Source organism: Sardina pilchardus, chromosome 9 (assembly GCF_963854185.1).
Source record: "Sardina pilchardus chromosome 9, fSarPil1.1, whole genome shotgun sequence".
NCBI lineage: Eukaryota > Metazoa > Chordata > Actinopteri > Clupeiformes > Clupeidae > Sardina > Sardina pilchardus.
In genome coordinates this window covers 26,195,717-26,218,321 of record NC_085002.1, presented here as the reverse complement: position 1 = coordinate 26,218,321, position 22,605 = coordinate 26,195,717, and the positions used below count along the sequence as shown (strand labels likewise).

Below are 22,605 nucleotides of genomic sequence, written 5' to 3'. Positions count from 1 at the left end.
GTTACAAGGCCTAGTAGATCATTTAATGATCTAATGTGGATTCACCAAAATAGCAGCACCATTCTTGGTTGACCTTTAGCATGCCTGATGGTAAGAATTCAAACAATTTGGATAAATAGTAGTAATTATTTACTTCCATCCTTAGGGAAACATTCCAAAGAATGACTACATGTGAAAATACAACATTGCTACACTTGACCCTTTAATCAAAGTCAAATCATTTTCATAAAAAAACTTCTCAAGCTATGACACATTGAGTATATTTTTGTGTTATCTCCTCAATATTACATCACATGATATTTTCATTGGTTATGAATATTACAAATATTTGTCCAACATGTAGCCTATTTGTAGGCAAGCAATGCAAAAAGACATCAGAGATAGATTTAGCACTGTGTACCGTAGCCTACAGGTCTGTACCAAATAAACGAGTGCGTTTGAGAGTCTGTGTCAGAACATATACCAAAATCTTTTTGCGAAAAAGCGCCACAGAGTTCACACACAGTATCAATATGGTTATTGGCTTAGTTGTCTGTTTCCCTGACACCAATACTTAGCATGTATTTTCTGCCAAATAACCATGTCAAAGAGCCTCAGTAAATTGTAGCTTACATTTGAGAAATACTGTATTCTTAAGCTTGCATAATAAAATAGCTACCTCAAGTGCCTAAATCACCTGGCAATATAGTCAGATCTAATGGATTACACAGTTGTACACATTTCAATGAGGACGGAGTTGCAGTACAAGAGGAATGGAGATATTTCACAATGAAAACAAACAAACATACAGTAGGACTGACAAACAAATACAAAGAAACAAACAAACAAAAAAACATAAAAAACACCTCAAGTTATGTCTCATAATGGCATTATGCTGTACATATCAGTCTCAATTATTATTATTATTATTATTTTCAAATAAATGAGTCTGTTTGGAGGCAACAAATCAGAAATTATCCTGATATTAGGATTTCTACACCCAGCCCATATTCAGTCTGAAATCTCATGCTATGGATACTAATGAACCAAACCCATACTCTTGACTGAGTGTTCGGTCTTTAAGTTTTGAGACATCCTCCAAAACCAACTTAAACAGTTTATAATATATACACTGAATAACATCACCAGTATATTCTTTTAAAACAATTCTTACTGAAATAATGGTATACAATTAAACTTTAATATCAAATAAGACTGAAATATGCCAACATATATTAAATGTGAAAGGTGCATGCATGAATAAAAAAAAAAAGAAAAAAAATTCACAGCGGCAACGCCTTCACAAAAATGCTTATGTTGAATGCTATGCTTATTGTCTTTCCCTGTACCTTCATAATTTTCAATGCATTCTGTTTTTTTAATTATTATTTCCACAGTAATCACATTACCAATACCAAATACCAAATGGTATATGAAACAAATAGAAAAACATGTACCATGACATAAGTATGCCCAGTCTTATTTACAATGTGCGACCTGGCATCATTGTCCACAGGTATCTTTTATTGAAAATTTGTTTGGTGTGAAGATGAAAAGTGAAACTGTCACAGATTTGACAGTTGTCCAGGTTTGAGGTGTGAAATAGTATATAGTCACCTATGAAAGCGTCTCTTGTCAAACACAATTTACACACAGACGGAAATTTCCCCTCAATATCTGAAATGCCCTTAAATGCCACTTGTTTTGCTGATAATGAAAACATTCTTTCTGTTTCACAGACAAACATGTCTCTGTTTTCGCCACTTTTAAAACTGACTGGCAATTTGTGTCTGGGGGCAAAGCAGACCAAGGTATTTCAGCACCTCCTGTAGTCCATACCCTCCTCCACTAGGTGGCAGTGCTGATCAGCAGGAGATGAGGAGGGCGTTTGTGAGCGACTGGTGGCTCTGAGTCCGCTCCAGAGCCACGCTGCTGGATAGAATCTCACACGCCGCCAGTTCATGATACAGGGCATTAAGTACCTCCAGGATGTGAGCCTTCCCTGTGAACAGAAAGAAGCCACAGATGTGAGTTCTCCAAAAACCCAGAGTCAGCTGTTCTCCAACAAACCTCATCGGTGCTTCTAAAGCTTTATGGCACTCGGTGTCTTTGTAGACAGCGGTAACAGTTTCACGAGAGCCGTGTTAATTTAAGTGGGTGTGCGCTGGTGTCTACTGTTGTGGTCATGTACCGTGTTGAGGGTCGCTGCAGGATTCCAACGTGCTCAGAAGAATCTTTCCCAGAGACCTCCTGGAGACATTCTGAAACGGGAGAGAGAACGTCTCAGATTGCAGGAAGGATTATCACCAAATGGTAGTGTAAACATAAAGAGCTCTTTTGGAAACAAATAAGAGGAAGAGGAGACACATATTTCAAACATATTTCTAACATTTTACGCAAGCGCTGCTGCTTGCCACACTCGCTGGTCAAGGTCTAACGCGACGCTAACGTTTTGGAGGTTTTAGGTCAAGTTGTTTTTTTTCCCCTTCTGTTTGCATAAGGTGGAGTTGTATGCAGGACAGCCGGAACTTAATGCTTACCATGAGGTGAACAACACACACACACACACACACACACACACACACACACACACACACACACACACACACACACAGTGTCTCTCTCTCTCTTTTGCTCTCTGTCTCTCTCTCTCTAGGGAACACTTTTATGGAACAAGAAAGACCCTTTTGTGCGAGTAAAAATACACTCATTCTGCGGAGCATAAAGGTCTGCAATAAGCAAGCAAGCCCCATTGTTTTTAAACCCAGTTTGATCTATTGTCTGTGTCTCAGCACCTACAGGCTCAGGGCTGCCCGTGTGTCAACAGACAGCCTTGCGGTGCAGGTTCGAGCTTAACGGCGGGTGACATTCTGAGCACAGTGCATGAATCGGAGGAGTGGCGGCGTGCTACGCTTCCTCCACATTTGCAAGTACAAAAGGTGTGTGCACTGGCGCTGGATCAGACTGCTCCTGTTGAGTCTCATATCCTGCTCTGCTCTGCTCTGCGCTGCGCCCCTCTGGCTCGTGGCTCACGGCTCACGTCACGCTCTGATACGACTCCCCTCTTCATCCAGGGATTCCACAGAGGTCACAGCACAGAGGATGCAGTCGTTTCCAATTCCTTTTCAATTAATTTCATTTCAGCAACATTACATTTAAGATCACTAAGATCTGGGGCCTGCACCTTTGACAAATGAGCACAGAGGGAGATAGGGGATTGGGGGGAAGTTCCAACAAGACTGGACTGAAAGGCAAGAAATGCCTATTCCTGAGTGGGCTTATGAATACAACAAACGCTTAACAAAAGACAGTCAAAAGAGAGCAACACAGAGGACTCAGGTGCTTTACTATAATAGATTCTGCCTGTTCATCATGCTTATTTGGATAAAAACCTCTGAATGTAGGCGAACTCTTGAACAAACACACAGTCTGACTCAAAGCAGAGTATTATGTAGGTCAAAAATCATTTGCACCAGGGAATGCTGGTAAATCATACGTAGATATTGACACTTTCTATCCAAGAACCCACACCCTGAAGTTGAGATATAGTCAGGCGTGTCTCAATGACACACACAATCACTGTGACCTCAAGTTACCCTGATATCCACCCTACACAGATACATTCACAGTCCAGTATGCAGTGCAAATACAGCCCAGCATGGGCACTTGTAGGCTACAGTTGGCAGAGGTGGACATTCCTTGTTCCAGAAAATAAAAGTCCTGCCATACATTCTCTCTACCTGTGCACTTAACACAGGTGAGGTGATATCACTAATGATCTGGGCCAGGTTTCTCAGATTCATTAAGAAGCTCTTAAAGTGCTAAGGACTTCTTAGGAGCGCTCCAAGAATGTTCTAAGAACGCTCCTAAGAAGTTCTTCTTAACGAATCTGGAAAACCCGGTCCAGATCTACCCGGCTGCTAATTAGGATGAGTTGTTTTACTAAATGGTTGGATCAAATACTTTGGCAGGACTCTTACTTCCTGAACCTGAGATGTCCACCTCTGACAGCGGCTCTCTCTCTCTCTCTCATCACTCACCAGGTCCCGCAGCTGCTGAAGCAACTGCAGCACGTCCACCAGCTTGTCCTCCACCAGCGAGAGCCGCACCCTCTCCGTCTCCAGCATCTGCAGCTCCATGTGCAGCAGCTCCGTCTCCTCCGCCTTCTGCTGCAGCTCCTGCACCAGAGCGTCCTTCACCTGCGGAGGAGGAGGAGGAGGAGGAGGTGGAGGAGGAGGAGGATGAGAAGGAGAAGGAGGAGGAGGAGAAGGAGGAGGAGGAGGAGGAGGAGGAGGAGGTGGAGATGGAGGAGGAGGAAGAGGAGGTGGAGGAGGAGAAGGAGAAGGAGGAGGAGGATGAGAAGGAGAAGAAGGAGGAGGAGGAGGAGAAGGAGAAGAATGAGGAGAAGGAGGAGGAGGAGGAGGAAGAGCAGGTGGAGAAGAAGGAGGAGAAGGAGGAGGAGGATGAGAAGGAGAAGAATGAGGAGAAGGAGGAGGAGGAGGAGGAAGAGCAGGTGGAGAAGAAGGAGGAGAAGGAGGAGGAGGATGAGAAGGAGAAGAATGAGGAGAAGGAGGAGGAAGAGGAGGAGGTGGAGAAGGAGGTAGAGAAGGAGAAGGAGAAGGAGGAGGAGGAGAAGGAGGAAGAGGAGAGGTGGAGAAGGAGGAGGAGGAGGAACACTTATGTGAGTATGCAGGATAGCTCAGTTGCACTGTGTAGGAACAAACATACATACAATTCCTTTACTGCATATTACACTAGCAAAAACAATTCAATCACTGAACCATTGGATATTGTCAAGATAATGAAGTATGCCTCATTACTGTATGTCTTATGCAGATGCTGTATAGACACTATACATAGCTGTTATTACTAGGTGAGTGATTCTGTGGCCACAGTCTGACAGCAACAGGGAAGAAATGTGCTCACCGCTTAAAACATTTCACCTGCTAGTTTTTTTTTTCACACAGAGGACTAAATCGTGGTTCTGAGGGAGTTTGTTTCTAACCCAGCTAAGGGGTTTGGATGTGAACCAGGCCAAAGTGACACATTAAAAACAAACACACGAGTTAATAGCACACCATCCCTTTCTTCCTCCACATTCCCTCGCTCTGTTGTGTGCATGTGTTCATGTCTGGTGGAGCTCAACTCAGCTGGAGCCAACGCTGCATTTATGGCTGCTGGAGCGTGGTGTTGTGTGAGGTTCCGGGGGTGTGTGTGATTCTGTGGTCAGTGCACTGAGAACCAGCTGTGTGCATGCACACGCAGACACACAGACATGCAGACACACACACGCCCACACACGCACACACACACTCTCTCTCACACACACACACACATCTAAACCCACATGCATATACGCCCACACACACACACACACACACACACACACACACACACACACACACACACACAGGGATACACAAGTAGACCAACACCCACATGGATAATCCTACACACACACACACACACACACACACACACACACACACACACATACACACACACACACACACACACAGGGTGGCTCCCTCCTCATACCAGTGCTAGCGGTCGGGCTGCTGGGTGGGTGCAGAGAGCAGGAAGGCTGCGCCGCTCGCTGCGGTCTCTCCCTTTGAAGGCCTCCATTTCCATAACAACCCTTTAGCTGTGCTGTCCCCCCTCTAATCTAATTTTACACCCCATAGCCCGGGACTGGCTCATAATGTAAGGGACGCTCGTAGAGAATTGGCTGTGGTCGGGGCGCCTGGAGGAGGGGGGGTGTGTGTGGGGGGGGGGTGATGCTGCTGAGGTGCAAGACCGACCCACTCTAACTCTGGCTGGGGGGTGAGATGTGGGGATGTGGGGACACGGCTGGTCCCTGCTGCTGCCTGGTTCTCTCTGCTGAAGATGGTTCCCTTGCATGGTCTTTTCCTTCAACGGTGTGTTTCCTGTGAACCCGTCTGCATCAGTGCCCATACTGGAGTAGGAGTGAAATTGCTCCTCCAATATTGGGGGACTTCTGGGCCTTACCCAGGATGGGGTGCAGCACAACCTCCATCCTCTTGGGAAACGGTCAGTGCCCCTGTCCCTTCGGATAAAAGCGTCTGCTACGTCCTCCTTACTTTACTTTAATCTGTGGAGGCTCCACCCGTTCCGTGGCATATCCGGTGCCCGCGTAACCTGCGTTGTCTTGAACCATCGCGGTTCAGCCCTGCAGCACCTCGGATCGGGAGTCAAGCGTGCTAACAATCCAGCTAAAAGCCCAGGCTACTAGCTTCCATGCCAGCAGCACTCTCGAGGCGTTGGGGAGTGAGGTGTTACCTTTTACAGTCTATGGGTGTTACTAATGTTCCACACGCACAGCTAAGCTAGCTGGCATCCGTTACGCACATGGTCAGACAGGGCTGGAGGGGGCTGCGTGTGTGTGTGTTTACTTTAATCTGTGGAGGCTCCACCAGTTCTGTGGCACATCAGCACCCCAAAAAACGAGTCAGATATTCGGAGTGTTTTACGGTGCTCCTGGTCAGACAGGGCTGGAGGGGGCTCTCTGTGTGTGTGTGTGCGTGCGTGCGTGCGTGCGTGCGTGCGTGCGTGCGTGCGTGCGTGCGTGCGTGCGTGCATGCATGCGTGTGTGTGTGTGGTCACCTGGTCCATGTCCAGGTCGCTCCTCCTGGCCTGGCTCTCGCGGAGCTCCAGCTGCTTGTTGAGGCGGGTGACGCGCTCCAGCAGCTCCAGCACGGCGCTCTGGCTCTCCTCGCTCCGCGAGCCCCCGAAGTGGGACAGCAGCCGCTTCACCGCTTTCTCATCACACCTGAGGACGAGGGGAGAGGAGAAGACAGTCGTCATCACACCTGAGGAGAAACAGTCACTAGCACACCTGAGAGGACAGTCACTATCAGTCTTTTCCTTTATTCAATCTCTCTCTCTTTATATGTGGAATTGTTATGAATAGATAGATAGATAGATAGATAGATAGTCTTTATTGTCCTATTAGGATATTCTTTTTCACACATATCATTACATTCCAAAAAGACAGCAGCATCAGATAATATGATGAAGATGGAGAAAAGAAAAAAAGAGAGAAGAGAGAAAAACAACAGAGACAGACGCAGCACACAAACACTGAGCGGGCGCGACGGACCAACGAGAAAGGCGGGTCCCCATACAGTACCTGTCCCCGCAGCAGGACAGCCTGGTGAGGATCCTCTTGACCTCGTCCACCTGCTTCTGCTGCTCCCCCGTCCACCTGTCCTCCTCCTCGTCCGACGCCGCCTGGCCCTCCACGGAGCGGAACAGCTGCTCCTCCACTGCAAAAGGAGAACAGGAGAACGTGGTTGTCACACAGATCCTCACTAGGGTTGTTCGATTTTGCCCAAAAATAAAATCCTGATTTTCTTCTCTCAAAATCTGATTTTCGATTACGATTTGCAAACATAAGTACCTTAATTACCCTAGTTAGAGTGAAAAATCGATTTTACGATTTCATGTTTTTAACATCGTCCTAAATGCATAATTGCGATTTACGATCGATTAATCAAACAGGCCTACTCCTCACGTTTACCCCTGCGGCAGACATTATCCCGTACATCTCAATACCAGCTGCTCCTGGCATTGCCGTGGACAGATTTATACTGTATGTCTACTCTTTAACTTGGGGTTTGTTACCTCCACCAAGGAGGTTATGTTTTCATCGGGGTTCGTTTGTTCGTTGTGTCTTTTTGTCTGTTTGTTAGCAAGATAACTCAAAAAGTTATGTTATGGTCTGAAACAACTCAAAGAAGAAACCATTACATTTTGGGAGTGATCCGGATCACCGTCTGGATCCAGGAGGCGGTTATGTTTTCGTTTGGCGGAGGGCTGCGCTCTGAGTGCTTTTGTAGTTTTATTTAGGACGTCCATTCTGTTCTCATATCCATCTATTTCTGATGGACGGCACTTTGTATTGAGCTCTATCGCTGTCGGAGATCTTTCAATCAAGCGGCTGATCTGTGGGCTGACAGTGTCTCAGGGCCTCTCCCTGGTGTGTTATTCACACAAGGAGAATCATCTCTGCCAAATGCCATTGGACTTATTATTGAGCGTTTATGTTGTCTTTGTCTATGTCTGAGTGAAGCACTTCGAGTGGCCATTGTGCAAGACAAGTTACTTTAACTGAGGCTTTCTTGAGTGTCAAGAGGTTTTGTTTAGTGATTGACTGTTTAATTGGCTGACTGCCTGTGAACATCGAGGCGAGTGGAGGTGGAGGTGGAGGGTACAGGCAGGGGGTCTTACTGTTGTCAGGAGATGTCTCTGCGTGGCCCGTGGGGGAGTGGCGCGTCTGGCGGGCGTCCAGACAGCACCTCCTGTCCTCCCGGTACTGCAGGTCCATAGCACTGCTGAAAGGCACCGTCACTTTGGACACCTCCGACCTGCCGAGGACAAAAGACTTGGTCATCATGTGGGCTGTCAAATAGCCACAAGGAGTCAAACTGAGTGGACTAAATACATTGTGGCAAGAAAAACACTCAAATTGGGGGGTTCACCCAGTGCTCTGAATACAGAAATGTACTGTAAGCATTGTAGACAAATCCGTACCCATAGCAGGGTGCTTGCTCTTTTGTCATCTAAAAATTCCAGACTTTTCCAACCTTTTTCCAAACTTATAATCTTTTCTTCAAGACCTCAACATTTTGTAGCTTTGAGAGTCAGGCTACCAACACACAAGAATTTTACTCTCCAATAGCAGTATAATGAGATGTAATGCAGATTGCAACCATACTGAGACCCCCATGGCAGGACTTTCTTTCTCCAAAAGGCCCTCTCAGATGCCCTTGGCAGGATCGACCTACCACCAGATGCCCAGTGATCAAGTTTTGTGGTAGCGCATTAGAACGAAACGCGGTCAAGGTGTGAGTTTATCTGATATTTACAACGGCATCGAACGCAATTCAGCCAATCACAATCAAGGACCGGAACTATCCGTTTTAGAAAAACATTTCTAGCACTGTTCCATACCAATGCGCTTATGACTGGTATCCATAAAAACCATAGTAGCAGTTGAAACTGGAAGGAACTATTTCAGGCTGTTTACTTCCTCCATAACGGTAGCTATAGTGGGTTATTTTCTGCATTTCAAAGTAGTGAATAAAAAATGATAAACTAGTCACTGCAGATAAGAGGGATAACGACCTTCGAAGTGACCGGTTCTATGGAAATAACGTCCCGGCGGAGGATCCCGGCGACGTGCGCCTCTACCTCACCATTATTCCCATCGAATCAGTCACCTCGTCGGTCGTTATCCCTTACATAATGGTATAGTCTATTATTTTGGAACTAATCACCATTGTGTATTTTGGACCATCATGTTGCATATCATATTGCCTTTGTGAGAATTATGGCCATCCTGTAGCCTACCCTAGCTACTGATTTGTCTTTTACTGCATGACCCCAGGCAGTTGGGTCAGCCCCTTGAGTTGTAGAACTGCCCAAGGTTTCTTCCTATCACTAGCCAACTCACTTGCCTCTGGTGCTCTTGGGTGCTCTTTGCTGTAAGGCACCTTGAGACATTGCTGCCATGAAATTATGGATTTTGATTGCAAATGAAAAAAGAATGAAATCGCAAAAGTCACAAAATTGTGGAGGGTGTATCAGTCATGTTCAGTCTGAGTGCTTGCATCAGTTCTTCATGAGCTACTCTTCAAGACTTTCCAAGACTTTTCTACAAATTTCCAAACTTTTCAAGGTCTGGAAAAAGGCACTTTAAAATTCCATACTTTTTAAGACTTTCAAGACTTGAGCAAGCACCCTGCATAGGCCTATACCTATTGACTCCATATAATAGAAATACCTGCAATTTTCAGTCTTTGTATGACGACAGCAGAGAGGTAATTTTGATACGAAATAGGTCCATAAAGTCAGAAACGCACTAAATGGATGAATTACATAACTTCAAAGGCAAGAGAAAGTAACGCGAGAGGCCTCTAATAATACACGCCCATAGCCACCATAATAATTTTATTGGCACGTGGGACTCGGCTGTCTGAAGGCACTTTGGCAGACCATAATTAAAACAAGACTCGGCAGCAGCTTCAGGACTCTGTGAGCTGGATGGGTGTTCGGAGCGAAACGAATGTTTTCCCGTGTTATCCTCATGTTTCAGAGATAAATGCAAACAATGGAAAGCTTTGAAAGGCGGGAGATTGTGATCCCGTTCTCGTCTGTCGACATGTATGAAATTGCAAATGCAACCAAAATGAAATCACGCTTAAACAGTGCTATCATATTCAAGTGTTTTCATATTACGCGAGACAATAAACAGAATTTCAATCCATAAACACATATAGGCCGATCACTTTGCTATCATTTGAATTGTACAGTTTCCTTTGGCCTTTTATATAGGAGGGAAATACGATAGGGGGCCTTGGTGAAGCAGACAGTAAGTGCTTCCAGATGAGTGTCTTACTAGGGGAAAAAAAAGAGATTGGAGGGGGTGGAAATACCACCAAAGAAATTCATTTTCAGCAGCATGCATCCCGCGAGAGCGCACACTAAATGAGTCTGGGATCGCCCCGTGCACACAGCCTCCCCTCCACCGGGGGAAACCTCGCCATAAAATGGCGATAAATCTGTTCGGCACAAGTGCTACAAACATCACCTCGCCGTACACAGAGAGCTTCGGGAGACTGCAGTGCTCAGCGCAAAGGTCAATAATTGCAGCTCCCAGTTAGACAATCAGTCAAGTTACTGAGTAGTATGTGTGTGTGTGTGTGTGTGTGTGTGTGTGTGTGTGTGTGAGTGTGTGTGTGTGTGTGTGAGGGGGGTGGAGCGTGGGGGGTGGTGGGGTGTGTGAGAAGTATATGAGGGGCTGCAGTGAGAATTGGGGTACCCCTATATATATATAACTCATTTTGGAAACTCTGCAGCTGCTACACTTCATGGTAGGGGGGGACCCCCACCCCCCCCCACCCACCCACTATAGACTCCAATAGGTTTCCATGGGGATCTCTTTAGCTACCAAAATGGGCAGCATCTCTGGAACCATGGCGGTGGTGGTGGTGGTGGTGTCTGGGGGGAGGGGGGCTTGATGGAGCACAGCCCACTGTAACTAATTGAACTTTAATTGACGGAGTCTGTGGACATGCGGGTGCTGCCTTGTGGGATGGGGGGGGGGGGGGAAGGATGAAGCCTCTGGGGGTGGGCTGCCACTGAATGGTGCTAGACGCTATGGAGTCTCGGGAGACAACGAGCTCAAGTGTGTGTGCCAGACTCCCATTTAGACAAAACAGAAAGGAGCGGGCTTGCTCTGCGTAATGCCACGTCTAGTCTAAGGGGATTAAACGTGTGTGTGTGTGTGTGTGTGTGTGTGTGTGTGTGTGTGTGTGTGTGACGTGTGTGTACACAAGTGCATGTGTGATCTATGCAGTAAGCTGGGAGTCTGCTTTATCAGACGCTTCATGAATGAAACCTATATGCGTAGAGGCCCGGATGAAAGCTCTGGGTAGTAGCCAAGGACTTAAATTTACTGCGCGACATTCGAAGCTATCAAAACAACACACACAAGTTGAAGTAGATGGAGCGTTTCAGACACCTGAAACCACTCCAGACATTTTGGTTTTCGCTGCTAAACCAAGCCAGCGTGCACTTGGCCTAGGAGATCGACGGGTGAACTGTCTAGCCAGCACCGAATGGAAAAGTTGCATCAGGAGTTTTTGGTGACAGAATATTTCATAAGTCTTTTCTAATGCGTAAAAATCATCTCATTTTCAGTCAACTAAACAGACAACAACAGACATATACATCAAACATGGATAACTCAACAACTTTTTTCCAACGTGTTATGTAACCTGAAATACATCTGGTCTAAGAATGTAATAACTCTATGGAATAGATGTTAAAGGCTCTCCCTGTGTTTTCCATTGGGGTCAAACATGGTTTTCCATAATGCTCTCGCTCTGCTCTCTGTATTGTCTACAGCTGACAGCGATGGAGCACAACCCAGCCCCGGTCTGGAGAAGGACAACCATAAAAGACATGCTCAGCAGTCATCTGGCATACGTTAGCTGTCCAGTCACTGTTAATTCCCCTTTTCTTTGAGTCCACGCTTTATGTTGCCGAAAGGCATACCTTGAATCATGTGAGCTTCGCTCTGGTGGGAGGCAAGCACAGACGTTGGTAGAGTATGTATACAAACATTGTTTAAGATTTCTTCCCCCATATTACGTGATATTTGTATGTGTGGGCACATCATTATTGTGACTGATGCTCGGATTTTCGAGAATCAAGCAAATGTTGCAGAGCTTCTCTGCACTCACTCCTTTTTACAGGAAACCAAAGGCGCACTTCAAAGATGTGGGCTGAGGGAGCTGAAGGAGTATATTATTCATCAGCGTGGGCCTCCTTAGACAGCGCGGTGGGGCTCGATACTCATTTGGACATTTCCAGAACAGTCTGCACAGGCTGTGCTTGCGTCTATCCAGGCACAATGGAAAAACAAAAACCACACAGTCTGAGGATGTGTAAAATTATAATCGAAATTCAGTGTGTCCAAACAGGAAGGAGGAAGTTCAAACAGACTACAGCCAAGTTCACATCATTGCAAAACAAAGCCTGTATACTGGCTAAACATACACATTTTAAGCAATAACGCACATTCTGAATGTAATGAACACTTTTACCTAGGGGCACAAAAACAGATATGACCACATTGTACTTATACATCCAGGCATATATGCAGCTAATGGGAGGAAATTAAAACAAAAGAGCCAGCTCTATGTTGGACTGCAACACACTAATGAATGCAAATGCCTGATCTCTAGATGCTAATCTGCCTCTTCTTTACCCTGCCGCTGGGAGCGGAGTCTGTTCCACTTGATTTACTCTCTCTCTTTCAGCAGGAAAACAAAGGGCACTCTGGGCCAAAGCAGAACCAGATGCAGGAGGAAGGGGAGTCGGGATCGCCTGCGCGTCTCCGCGGGCAACTTTAATCGTTGATCAATGCAAGGTGCTGGACAGACCTGTCTGCTCGCCTTCGTGTCGGGGGGGCCGTGTAGCTCGTAAGTCAAAACGCAAATCGCCGGCTCTCGGAGACGCTGACCTCGGCGTGACCTCGTGTGTCACCCCCGACGCTGCGAGAGCTTCAGCTCAGCGATATTTGCAGGGTTGGGTTGTGTGGTGTGGTATTCATAACACGGTCTTGTATGTATCACGCTCGTGTTTAGGCAGGACGGTGAGCGATGGTTTGGCGGCGGAGGGCCCGGGCCGGCGCGAGTCCAGCTGCTTGTGGTTAGAGACCGAGGACACCAGAGCACTTCCTGTGTTTATTAGAGCAAAGGGCTGAACTTCCACCAACATCACCCTCCCCCTCCCCCCCACCGCCCCCTCAAATTCACGAGCCTCCTCATCCTCCCCTCCACCCCACGAGTCCACTCTCTGGTCAGAGCTGTTTAAGAAGGAATGAATCCAACACACAGCGCTGGTGTCACTCTACAACCTGATTTCTAACTCATCTAAAGAGCGCTGAAGAAAAAAAACAAACACGGGGAAAGAAAGTTGAGCATCGCCTGCTCCTCTTAGCGGGGTTATCAATCAATCTTGTCACCTCGAGGCAGAGTCAGCGAGAGCGGGTGGACGTGAGGCTTTAGTGCAGACGGATGGCCTCATTGGCCTGCGGAGGAGATAGAAGAGAAGAGAATGTACAGCCAGGTTCCTCTCCAACTGAGAGACGACCTGAACACAGCAGAGGCGAGGCCCGGGCCTTTTAAAACAAGCGCACGTGGGTCAGTCCCTTTCGAGCTACGCTGCTGCAGAGTTGGGAATATGCTCGGAAGAGGGATGCAAGCAGGTCCAGACGACCAAGCAGCTGGAAGAGAAAAAAAAAACAACAAGGAAAACCCCCCAAAAGAACCGGGGGGAAGAGGAACGGAGCCAGGCTGGAGGGAGTGGCAGAGAGTTCTGGGTATTTTCGTGGTGGGTTCCCGAGACTATTATGAAATGTGTGTGGTTGTGTGTGTGGTTGTGTGTGTGTGTGTGTATGTGTGTGTATGTGTGTGTATGTGTGTGTGTGCGCGTCCGCCAGTGATGATGGTGGATTCATGCTGATGTAGGCAGTGTGTGGAGGTTAGAGGAAAGGGTGTGTGTGTGGGGGGGGGGCTGAAAACGAGCCCACTTGGCTGAGGAGGGTTTTGAAGCCTGCGCAAGAACAACAGAACCGTTACAAAAAAGAACCCTCCTGCTCCCAGACATCCTTCCAATGTGTGTGTGTGTGTGTGTGTGTGTGTGTGTGTGTCCGTCCGTAGCCTGCTGTCGTTAAGGATGATTGATACTACTTCACCACGAGGAGTGAGACAGGACAGCTCTCTCTATGACCAGCACAATATAATTACTGGCAATCAAGGTTTCTTTTTTGCCCGTTAGTGTGGCTTTGCATCTCGCTCAGTTAGTTTAGGTGTTTCTCTGTTGCTTTTCAAACCTTGGGGATATTAGCCTGCAGCTTACATAATAAGAACACTGTTGCCACAGCTGAGAACCTCGGCCCTCTGCTTTCTTATTATTGTGAAGTGACACCATAAGACCATTTTGTTTGTCTCTCTCTCTCTCTCTTTCTCTTTCTCTCTCCCCCTCCTTCCTTGTCTCCTCCGTCTGCGTCTCTGTTTTAGTGTCTCTGGGGCACAATTGAAGAAGCTGTAAAAAGGTCAACAATCTGTTCTTCTCCCAACTCTCCAGCCACGTTGTCAGGACGTGTCCATTAAGACACAGCGGAGCGGAGTACATTTCACTAATGAAGATCACAATTCTGGTGAAAACCCCAACGACCCCCAAGACCAACAGAGTCCATTCCAAATATCCCAAGACCAGAAGGTCGAAAACAAACACCATACACACCCACCCACTTCCCCACCCAGCCTACCCCACCAACCCCACCCACCACGTATGTCACTGAACCATGCTTTAGAGCCTTGACATGTTTTCCCCCGACTTGTTGAACGCGGGGCGTTATTTATGGCCGAAACCTCTGTGCAAATAAAGGCACTGGGAGTCGTGGCGGAGGCCCTGACTCTTTCCTGCGCAGGACCCGGACATCCATCTCAGGGGGGTGAGGTGACAGGGCCTGGAGAACAAACAGTCGAGTGTTTGCCTCTTCCTCCAGATGGCGAGCTGTTTGAGTCTTTTCTCTCTCTCCTCCTCCTCTTACTCCCCCTCTCCTCTCCTCCGCCGATCACTTTTTTTTGTTCCTCGTCCAGCACTTTCCATTGTCTGCTGGCCTGCCTGGCTCACAGCTCCACCAATGGCCACAGCTTTAAATGTTTCCTCTCTCTCTCCCTCTCCCTCTCTCTCTCTCTCTCTCTCTCTATCCCTCTGTTTCCCCCCTCATTGGGTTTGTAAGAGCCTTAGGGCTAAAAGGTGCCGTGAGTCTCTGCTATCCCCTATGGTAATGAACTACAGCTAGTTCCTGTCTGTCTGTTCCCACCAGCTGACCACCCAGGACAGTCCCTCCTTCCTTCGCACACACACACACACACACACACACACACACACACACAAACACATCCTAAACTCATTACAGGCAAAAAAAGCACCAGGAGATACAATATTATGCAAGAGTTCACAGAGATTACGCAACCATATTTGCCGGTGAAGATGCTTTCTGTCTCACCAAACAGACTGACTTCTTCTTTTCATTTGTCTGTTTTTCACATCATTTAGCCGTTGCCTAAATATCTCACTGAGGTGCAGAAATGTGCAACGGTTGTCTGCTTAGATTTATACGTTGGCAAAACTCACTCTTGAGCAACAGACAGACGAAAACAAATTTTATATCAGCTTAGAGGAACGCCAATGGAGCAATGTCTTATGCAACAGAGGAACATTTTTTGGTGCATTTTCCATCAGGTGAAGACAGCTGGGCCTCTGATATTCAGATGTAATAGGACTCTCATCAACATCATGTCTCCCCAGGAAAGTTACTCATCTCTCTCTTTCTTTCTCTCTCTTTCTCTCTGGTATAGTTTATCTCTTTCTCTCTCTCTTTCTTTCTCTCTGGTATAGTTTCTCTCTCTCTCTTTCTCACTCTCTCTGGCAAAGGTTCCTCACCTCTCCTGTCTTTCACACCACTGAATGCTCCTCAAGTCCCTGCAGAGCTCCAAGCAGCGCGTGGCACCTTTGTAATCAGTGCCCTGGCAGACGCGGCATCGCCACTGTCTCCCTCGCATGAGAGAACCCAGACGCGGCGCGGTGACGAAGGTGGAAACTTTTGATCTGCTTCACAACACACCTTACAGCTCTAGCAGCCCACAGGGCTCTGGGACATCTGATCCCCTTGCAAACAAATCTCCCCACCCTCTATATCCCTGCGAAAAATGCAAAAATGTTTCCCGATAGCTACTGAGGGCAGAAAATGAGGATAATTAGTTTATTGTGAGTCCCTTTGATGTGGCTTCGGGGTGAAAAGGGGAGGAAAGGAGACTGAAGTTTCAGTTTCAAAACAAGCAGATGGAGGCAGATGGAAATCAGGTTCAAGATGATATTTTGCAGAAATAAAAGTGGCTTAGTTGCACAGAGATATAGTCCACGGGGAGACCGGCTTCGCCACTGGGGACGTGAGGAGTGCTTTGCCAACAATGAAGGAAAAGGAATTTAAAGGCTTTTGGATTCTAGTGTTTCAGCGGAACAGCTTAAGTGACAGATGGAGGCGCAATGGAGAATGTTTTGTAGGAGGGGTGAAGGGAAAAAAGGGACCGCAGAGAGGGAGAGATGCAAAGAGGAAGAAAAGAAGGGGGGAAGAAAAATGGCCAGCGGACACACCTCTCGGCTCAGATAAAAGGCGAGGGGCTCGGTGACCGTGGGCTGATCAGACGCTGACCCCGCCGAGCGTGACCAGAGTCCCTGTCGCCCCTGGCAGCCGCATCAAAAGGCTTCCTCTTTTTTTTGGAGCGGTCGGTCTGGAGCGGGTAGGGGGGGGGGACAGTGGCTCCCCCCCCCCCCCCCCCACTGCCGGACGCGCTCCAGCTCTGCTCTGTCGCTGTCCACTGCTTGCCCACGCGGCGAGCAGCTCTCGCTGGGGAGAAGGGGGAGGTGGGGACGAGACCCCCTTTGGCTCTGATCTTGAAACCCTTGACACTGATGAGAAGACTTAAGTGGTCTCCCTTTGTTTCTTTCTCACTCTCTCTCTCTCTCTCTCTCTGTCTGTGTGTGTGTGTGTGTGTGTGTGTGTGTGTGTGGTGGGCACACGCCAGAGGGGGAAAAAAAGCTAAAGACTTCCCCACTACAGAAACTCACCTCACTCTTTTACCATAACAAGATCTACATACTGAGGTGTGTTTTCCGCATTCAGGCTGGGTATATATTTCACGGCCTCTATCACCAGTTACAAGGCAGCGGTGACAGTCAGGTCTGTACTTGACCCGAGTGTATAATTTACCCAAAGCTCAGTGGACAACAGAGAGGAGTCGTCCTGTGAACAGGCCATAAACTTCTTTAAGTGTCTCAAAGGTCTAATGGTTTACACTGTGTGTTGAGAAGAACGCTTGGTTGCTGCTGCTAAGCAAAAAAAAAGAAGAAAAAAACAAGTTGAGGGGAGTGAAAGGGGACAAACCCAACTTTGCACTCGCAGCTAAGCTCTGAGTGCCTGTGAGTTCTTGTTTGAGCTCCTAGTCAAAGATGAATTGTAAACACTTTCACAACTCCCTAATTATAAGTAATTACCGTGGCAGCGATAACGCCGGGATAAAGGCCGTGCCGTACAACAGCAGATAAGCTAATGCTTTTGATAAACGGCTTTACAGCTGTCCCCATGCTCCATAGAAACTGTCGAAAAATGTCGAATGGTTAACTGTTAACTTGTGCAAGAAACTGACCCTTTGAATCAATTCATGCACTGTAAACCCTTCTCGAGTGATCTGGAATGTTTTTGGTGTTTGTTGAAATTCCGCACTTTCCGTGACCTGCCGAGGAGGAAGAGATTTGTGATTGAAATGCGTGTTCTGGCATTCCAACAAATTCCAATGGTGATAACTTCACTCGGAGATGCAGGTGGATTGGAATAAAAAATGTGAAATCGGATGAGACCCACAAATTGTTTCATGTTGTGTGTGCATGAACTACATACCTCGAGCACTACCAAGGAGAGTAGAACTAATCTCTCAACGGATGTGTTGATATGTGGCCTAAACTTTGATGGACAGTCGCCAATAAGTCTGCATGTGTATGAATGTGTCTCTGTACCTAAAGTGCATGAGTGTATGTGTGTGTGTGTGTGTGTGTGTGTGTGTGTGTGTGTGTGTGAGAGAGAGAGAACGCTCAGAGACTTGTTGCTAAGATACACCCCTGGGAGTGTTCATCCATTATTCGGCGAGAGCAGAGAGTGCAGGAGAGACTGTTTGAAGACTGATGGGAAAATGTGGTGTGTTTAGGTCAGGGCTTTTCCTGAGTGAAAAGGGGGTCTCTGCCGATGTGTCAGCCCCATTGTGTCACTGAATGAATTATTTGGCTTAAGAGCATCAGTGGGGGCCTGCACTAAAGAAGACCCTCCCCTCATGGCGCCCAAGGAACTTTGCATACATTTGGAAGGAGCTGTGATAGGGGGTATGTAGGAATGTTTATGCTTTGTGCCGTGCCGTGCCTCCGAAATGTTTCAATCAATGGATCACTCACTGCATGAGATGCATCATGTCAGCCAAGAGGTCCCAATTACAGCTACATTAAGTAAACATTTTCTTTTCTTGAGTTGACATGACTCGATGCAACACGCAGTCGACACACAGTGTAGACTAGACTGCGTGGTGATTCAGAGAGGAAAGTACCCAAGAGACCGTTTCTGTTTCTATTTGACACCATTCAGCTTTGACTGAATGAATTACAATAAAACAAGGTCAGCTGTTTTTTGTTTTGTTTTCTGATTATGTTAAAAAGATGTGTGTATAGAGTTGTTTTGCAAGTATGAAATACCTTACTTGCCATGTTTAGCTAACAACTTCAGAGACTGTTGTCATAATGCATGCTTTTAATTAATAGTTTCTGGGAGTTCTTCCCCTGCTTCAGTTAAGTTTAGAAATTCAGTAGTAGCATATTATCATTTTCTACAGACCAATGTACACTTATCACTTTAGTGAAATACGAGACTTAGCACCCAAACGGCTCTGTGGGCCACAACCCTGTACTTAAGATTACTGATGGCTTTCGCTGTTAGAAATCAAAAGGGCTTCACAGACCCAGTAACTATAGAGGTAAACCCCAAAAGGCTATCTTTGCTATGTGTTTTGGAATGTTTGATCACAACGTATTTGATCAAAACATTTTTTTTTTTTTTTTTACACAAAACCCATAGTACTACACAGTCAAACGTTTAAGAAAGATTTGGTTTTGGATCATTTCTACCGGTTAACAATTCAAAAGTTCTATTCTAGCTAATGATGCAGTTTTGGTCTGTTTAGTTTTGCAAGAAAGTGAGCTGACTGGCTCTGAAGTTGTTTTCTTCTTGATATGGATGAAGTGTAATATTCGGCTGAATCAACATGTCTTAAACGTGAGTGAGAGAGAGTCGTATAGAAAAGGAGAGGGAGAGAGAGAGAGAGAGAGAGAGAGAGAGAGAGAGAGAGAGAGAGAGAGAGAAGGGGGAGGGATGGGGAAAGAAAGAAAAGCATCTACTGAACAAAAACAGCAATTTTGAATGAGCCTCCCATCTCCCAGACCCCAAAAGAGGGGAACATTAACAAACACTTCCTGAAAATAGCCACCGTGGGCCTATCCCCCCCGACACTGATTACACCAGGGGAGTCCGGAGAGCCAAACAGGTTGCAGACATTATACAAACAGTTATGTGCACACGGGGTTCAATGACACACTATAAAACTAAAACACCCTGAAAAAATGAATAGTTTCCAACAGTAGCGGTGAGAGCCTTGCCTGCCACACACATGGACTATTAAACGAACCCAAACAAAACAAGGCTGAAAATCTGGAGTGGACCACATCAAGCATACCTAAATTGCATGTATGCTGGCATACTTTTCCAGGCCCTTTGCCAGTAACAGACCTGCACGCTAGCCATGTTTGCCTCTCAGGAGGAGGCCGTGCTGTTTAGACACAAAACACATTAACGGAATTCATGCAATAATTGAAGGGAGGCCCATAGCGGTTTTACCTAAATATTTTCAAGTGATTCCATTAGTTTAATGTGTTGAGTTAAGCACAAAATAGGGCTTTGTCTAAGCTCAGCTGAGCTGTGCATCAACACAGTCATCCAATAGTTTAGGTCTTCACTCCACCACTGTTGCAAGATACACAAATGAGTTTCCAGTGCTGCTGTTACCAGGGTGCTGGGTTCTTTTCTTAGATTCTAGAAAGGAATTGCTATTGTCGCCATACAGATGGGAGAGGCTAAATTGATTGCCATGTAAAGCATATTCTCCTCAAGACAGAATGCAAGTGGGCATCCTGTTACAGATGCTGAAAACCTATCACTGTTGATCTAAAACACATAATAAACACCTTATGAACCACTATGGATGTGCATGCAAATGGCCATTCTGTTACAGATGCTGGAAACCTATCACTGTTTAATTAAAGGACATAATAAACACCTTATAAACAATATATATATGGCAAATGCATATATAGTGCATTACATATGGCCAATGAACTGCCATTTCATTTTCATATATCTCCCCTGTAATGAGGCAATCAACAGGCATAACACACGAACTGCAGAAGGCGCTAGTGAGGGCACCAGGGGAGGTCTTCCTACCTGTAGTACAGCAGCTCCATCTCCAGCTGCTGGATGTGTTGCTGCAGCACCGGCACGTGTCTGGCCTTGGCCTCCAGGTCCTTGACCTTTCCCAGGCCGCTGATGACCGCCTGCCGGGCCTCCTCCACCTTCTTCCGCATCCCCTGCTGCTCCCGCTTCAGCGTCCGGTTGCAGTCCTCCAGCAGGGAGACGGCGTCCCGGGAGCGTGACAGCTCCTGCTCCAGCTTCCGGTTAAAGAGCATGGCCTCCTCCACCTGCGCGTCCCGCGAGTTCCGGATCATGTCCATCTCGCGCAGGAAGCTCTGGAGGCTTTTTGGTGAGGGGTTGGTGCTGCTGCTGCTGGTGCTCTTCTGGGCGACCAACTTCTGGTGGGCGATGAAACAGCCTGACTCGGGCTTGTGTTTGGCGTGGCTCTTCCACAGACCAACCTGACAACACAGGCATGAATGAGGGAAAAAAGCAGCACTGCGAGCATACACTGTCAGAATGAAAAATCAGCAGCTCATCAACAGATACACATGAAAGACGATGAGAGGGAATGGTTCAAGAGAAGACGCTTTGTACACAGGCAACTGAAAAGTCTGCACACATACCCCTCTCTACATAACACAGATGTCCCATAACATGATCAGATGATGGTTAGCAAGACAATTGTAATTCACATGACAGATGTAAAATAGAACATTACAAATCATAACTAGCCTACAGGCAATGTGGCATGAATTGTAGTGATGCATTTGCTTGTATTTTGGAATCAATTTACCTGTAGAGCCAGTGACCGAGCATCACTACTTTGCAGAGCAGCGCGCATGTCCTCAACTAACTCTCTCAAACTTGCGTTTTCTTCCTCAAGTTTAGCTACCCTGTCCTCTGCTTCTTCCAGTGCCACAATTTCTTCGTAGCATTCCCTTGTACAAGAGCCCTGCTTGCACGCGGAGGGGCGTCGGTTCGAAGCGGGCGACGAACCTCTGCTCCCTCTCCCACTGATGCTCGCGGAGAGCGACCTCTCTCTCCGCCGCAAGGGACTCCGGAGACGGATTTGCGTCTCGATGTGTTCACTCTCCTTACCGACCAACAAACGTCCATTCTCGTAATGGCAGCCAGCTTTAGTACTGAAATATCCACAGAGTTTGGCATGAAACTGTCTGAAAGTCAACTCTTTAGGGAGATTATCCAATAATCCAGCACACTCTTCCAAGTCTGTCTCTTTGCTTAGTCCCAAAATCTCACATAACACGTTAAAATCCTCGACAGGAATTTTGCCATCCCCCTGACAATCCATATGATGGAAGATCTCTTGCAAATATTGATCTAGCCCTGTAGCCAGGACAATAATTTCATTCTCCACTCCACGATCCAAACCATAGTGGTACGCCAAAGTGCTTACTATCCATTGTGTTCTCCGTGCTGGTCGCCGGTACGGATCATATGCATCTGTTTTTTCCATCATTATCCCAATTTCTGACACATTTACGGCATCTAATTGTGCTGAATAATTGGCAGACCAGGAGCGCAAAGACTAAAAGCTGTGCGCTCATGTCCTCTGTGGTCCCATTTAGGTGCTCTACCGCTCGTTCAAATGCTGAATGTATTCTCTCATTTGAAAAGTAGCCTTCTGCTTGGGGGCGTTTCTGAGAGAAGAGTTCTGCCCACGCCAGTAAAGCGGAGGAGGGGTGAAGTTGGAAGAGAAAAGTGCGAGGTTGAAACCAAAATTTGAAAATGTTGACCAGTACAGCGTTGCCTTTATCATTGTTTAGAATAGGCTCCGGGGAGGCCGAATAGTAACAGCCTTGGACTGTGTAGCACATGCCTAATTGCAAGACCAATGGCTATTTAATGATCGCAATGAAAATGTATTCTAGACATTGAAATAGAGCTTAAGAGAGCACATTCCACACCGTTTGCATTAACCCTAGGTATATGTATGC

The 22,605-nt window shown here is 46.7% G+C and overlaps 1 protein-coding gene and 1 long non-coding RNA gene across 2 annotated transcripts; one reads left to right on the top strand and one right to left on the bottom strand.

Moving 5' to 3' along the window:
• Window positions 1–128: 128 nt before the first annotated feature.
• efcc1 (EF-hand and coiled-coil domain containing 1) lies at window positions 129–22,231 on the bottom strand. The gene is made up of 8 exons (XM_062544444.1): window positions 21,441–22,231; window positions 20,678–21,105; window positions 8,230–8,366; window positions 7,130–7,265; window positions 6,604–6,769; window positions 4,020–4,178; window positions 2,171–2,240; window positions 129–1,981 (listed from the first exon to the last, which is right to left on the bottom strand). The coding sequence occupies exons 1-8, from the start codon at window positions 22,125–22,127 to the stop codon at window positions 1,845–1,847; spliced, it is 1,920 nt and encodes a 639-aa protein (XP_062400428.1). The 5' UTR covers window positions 22,128–22,231; the 3' UTR covers window positions 129–1,844.
• LOC134091787 (uncharacterized) lies at window positions 1,917–2,887 on the top strand. The gene is made up of 3 exons (XR_009940142.1): window positions 1,917–2,292; window positions 2,481–2,525; window positions 2,772–2,887. It is a non-coding gene; the product is annotated as an uncharacterized LOC134091787 (long non-coding RNA).
• Window positions 22,232–22,605: the final 374 nt, after the last annotated feature.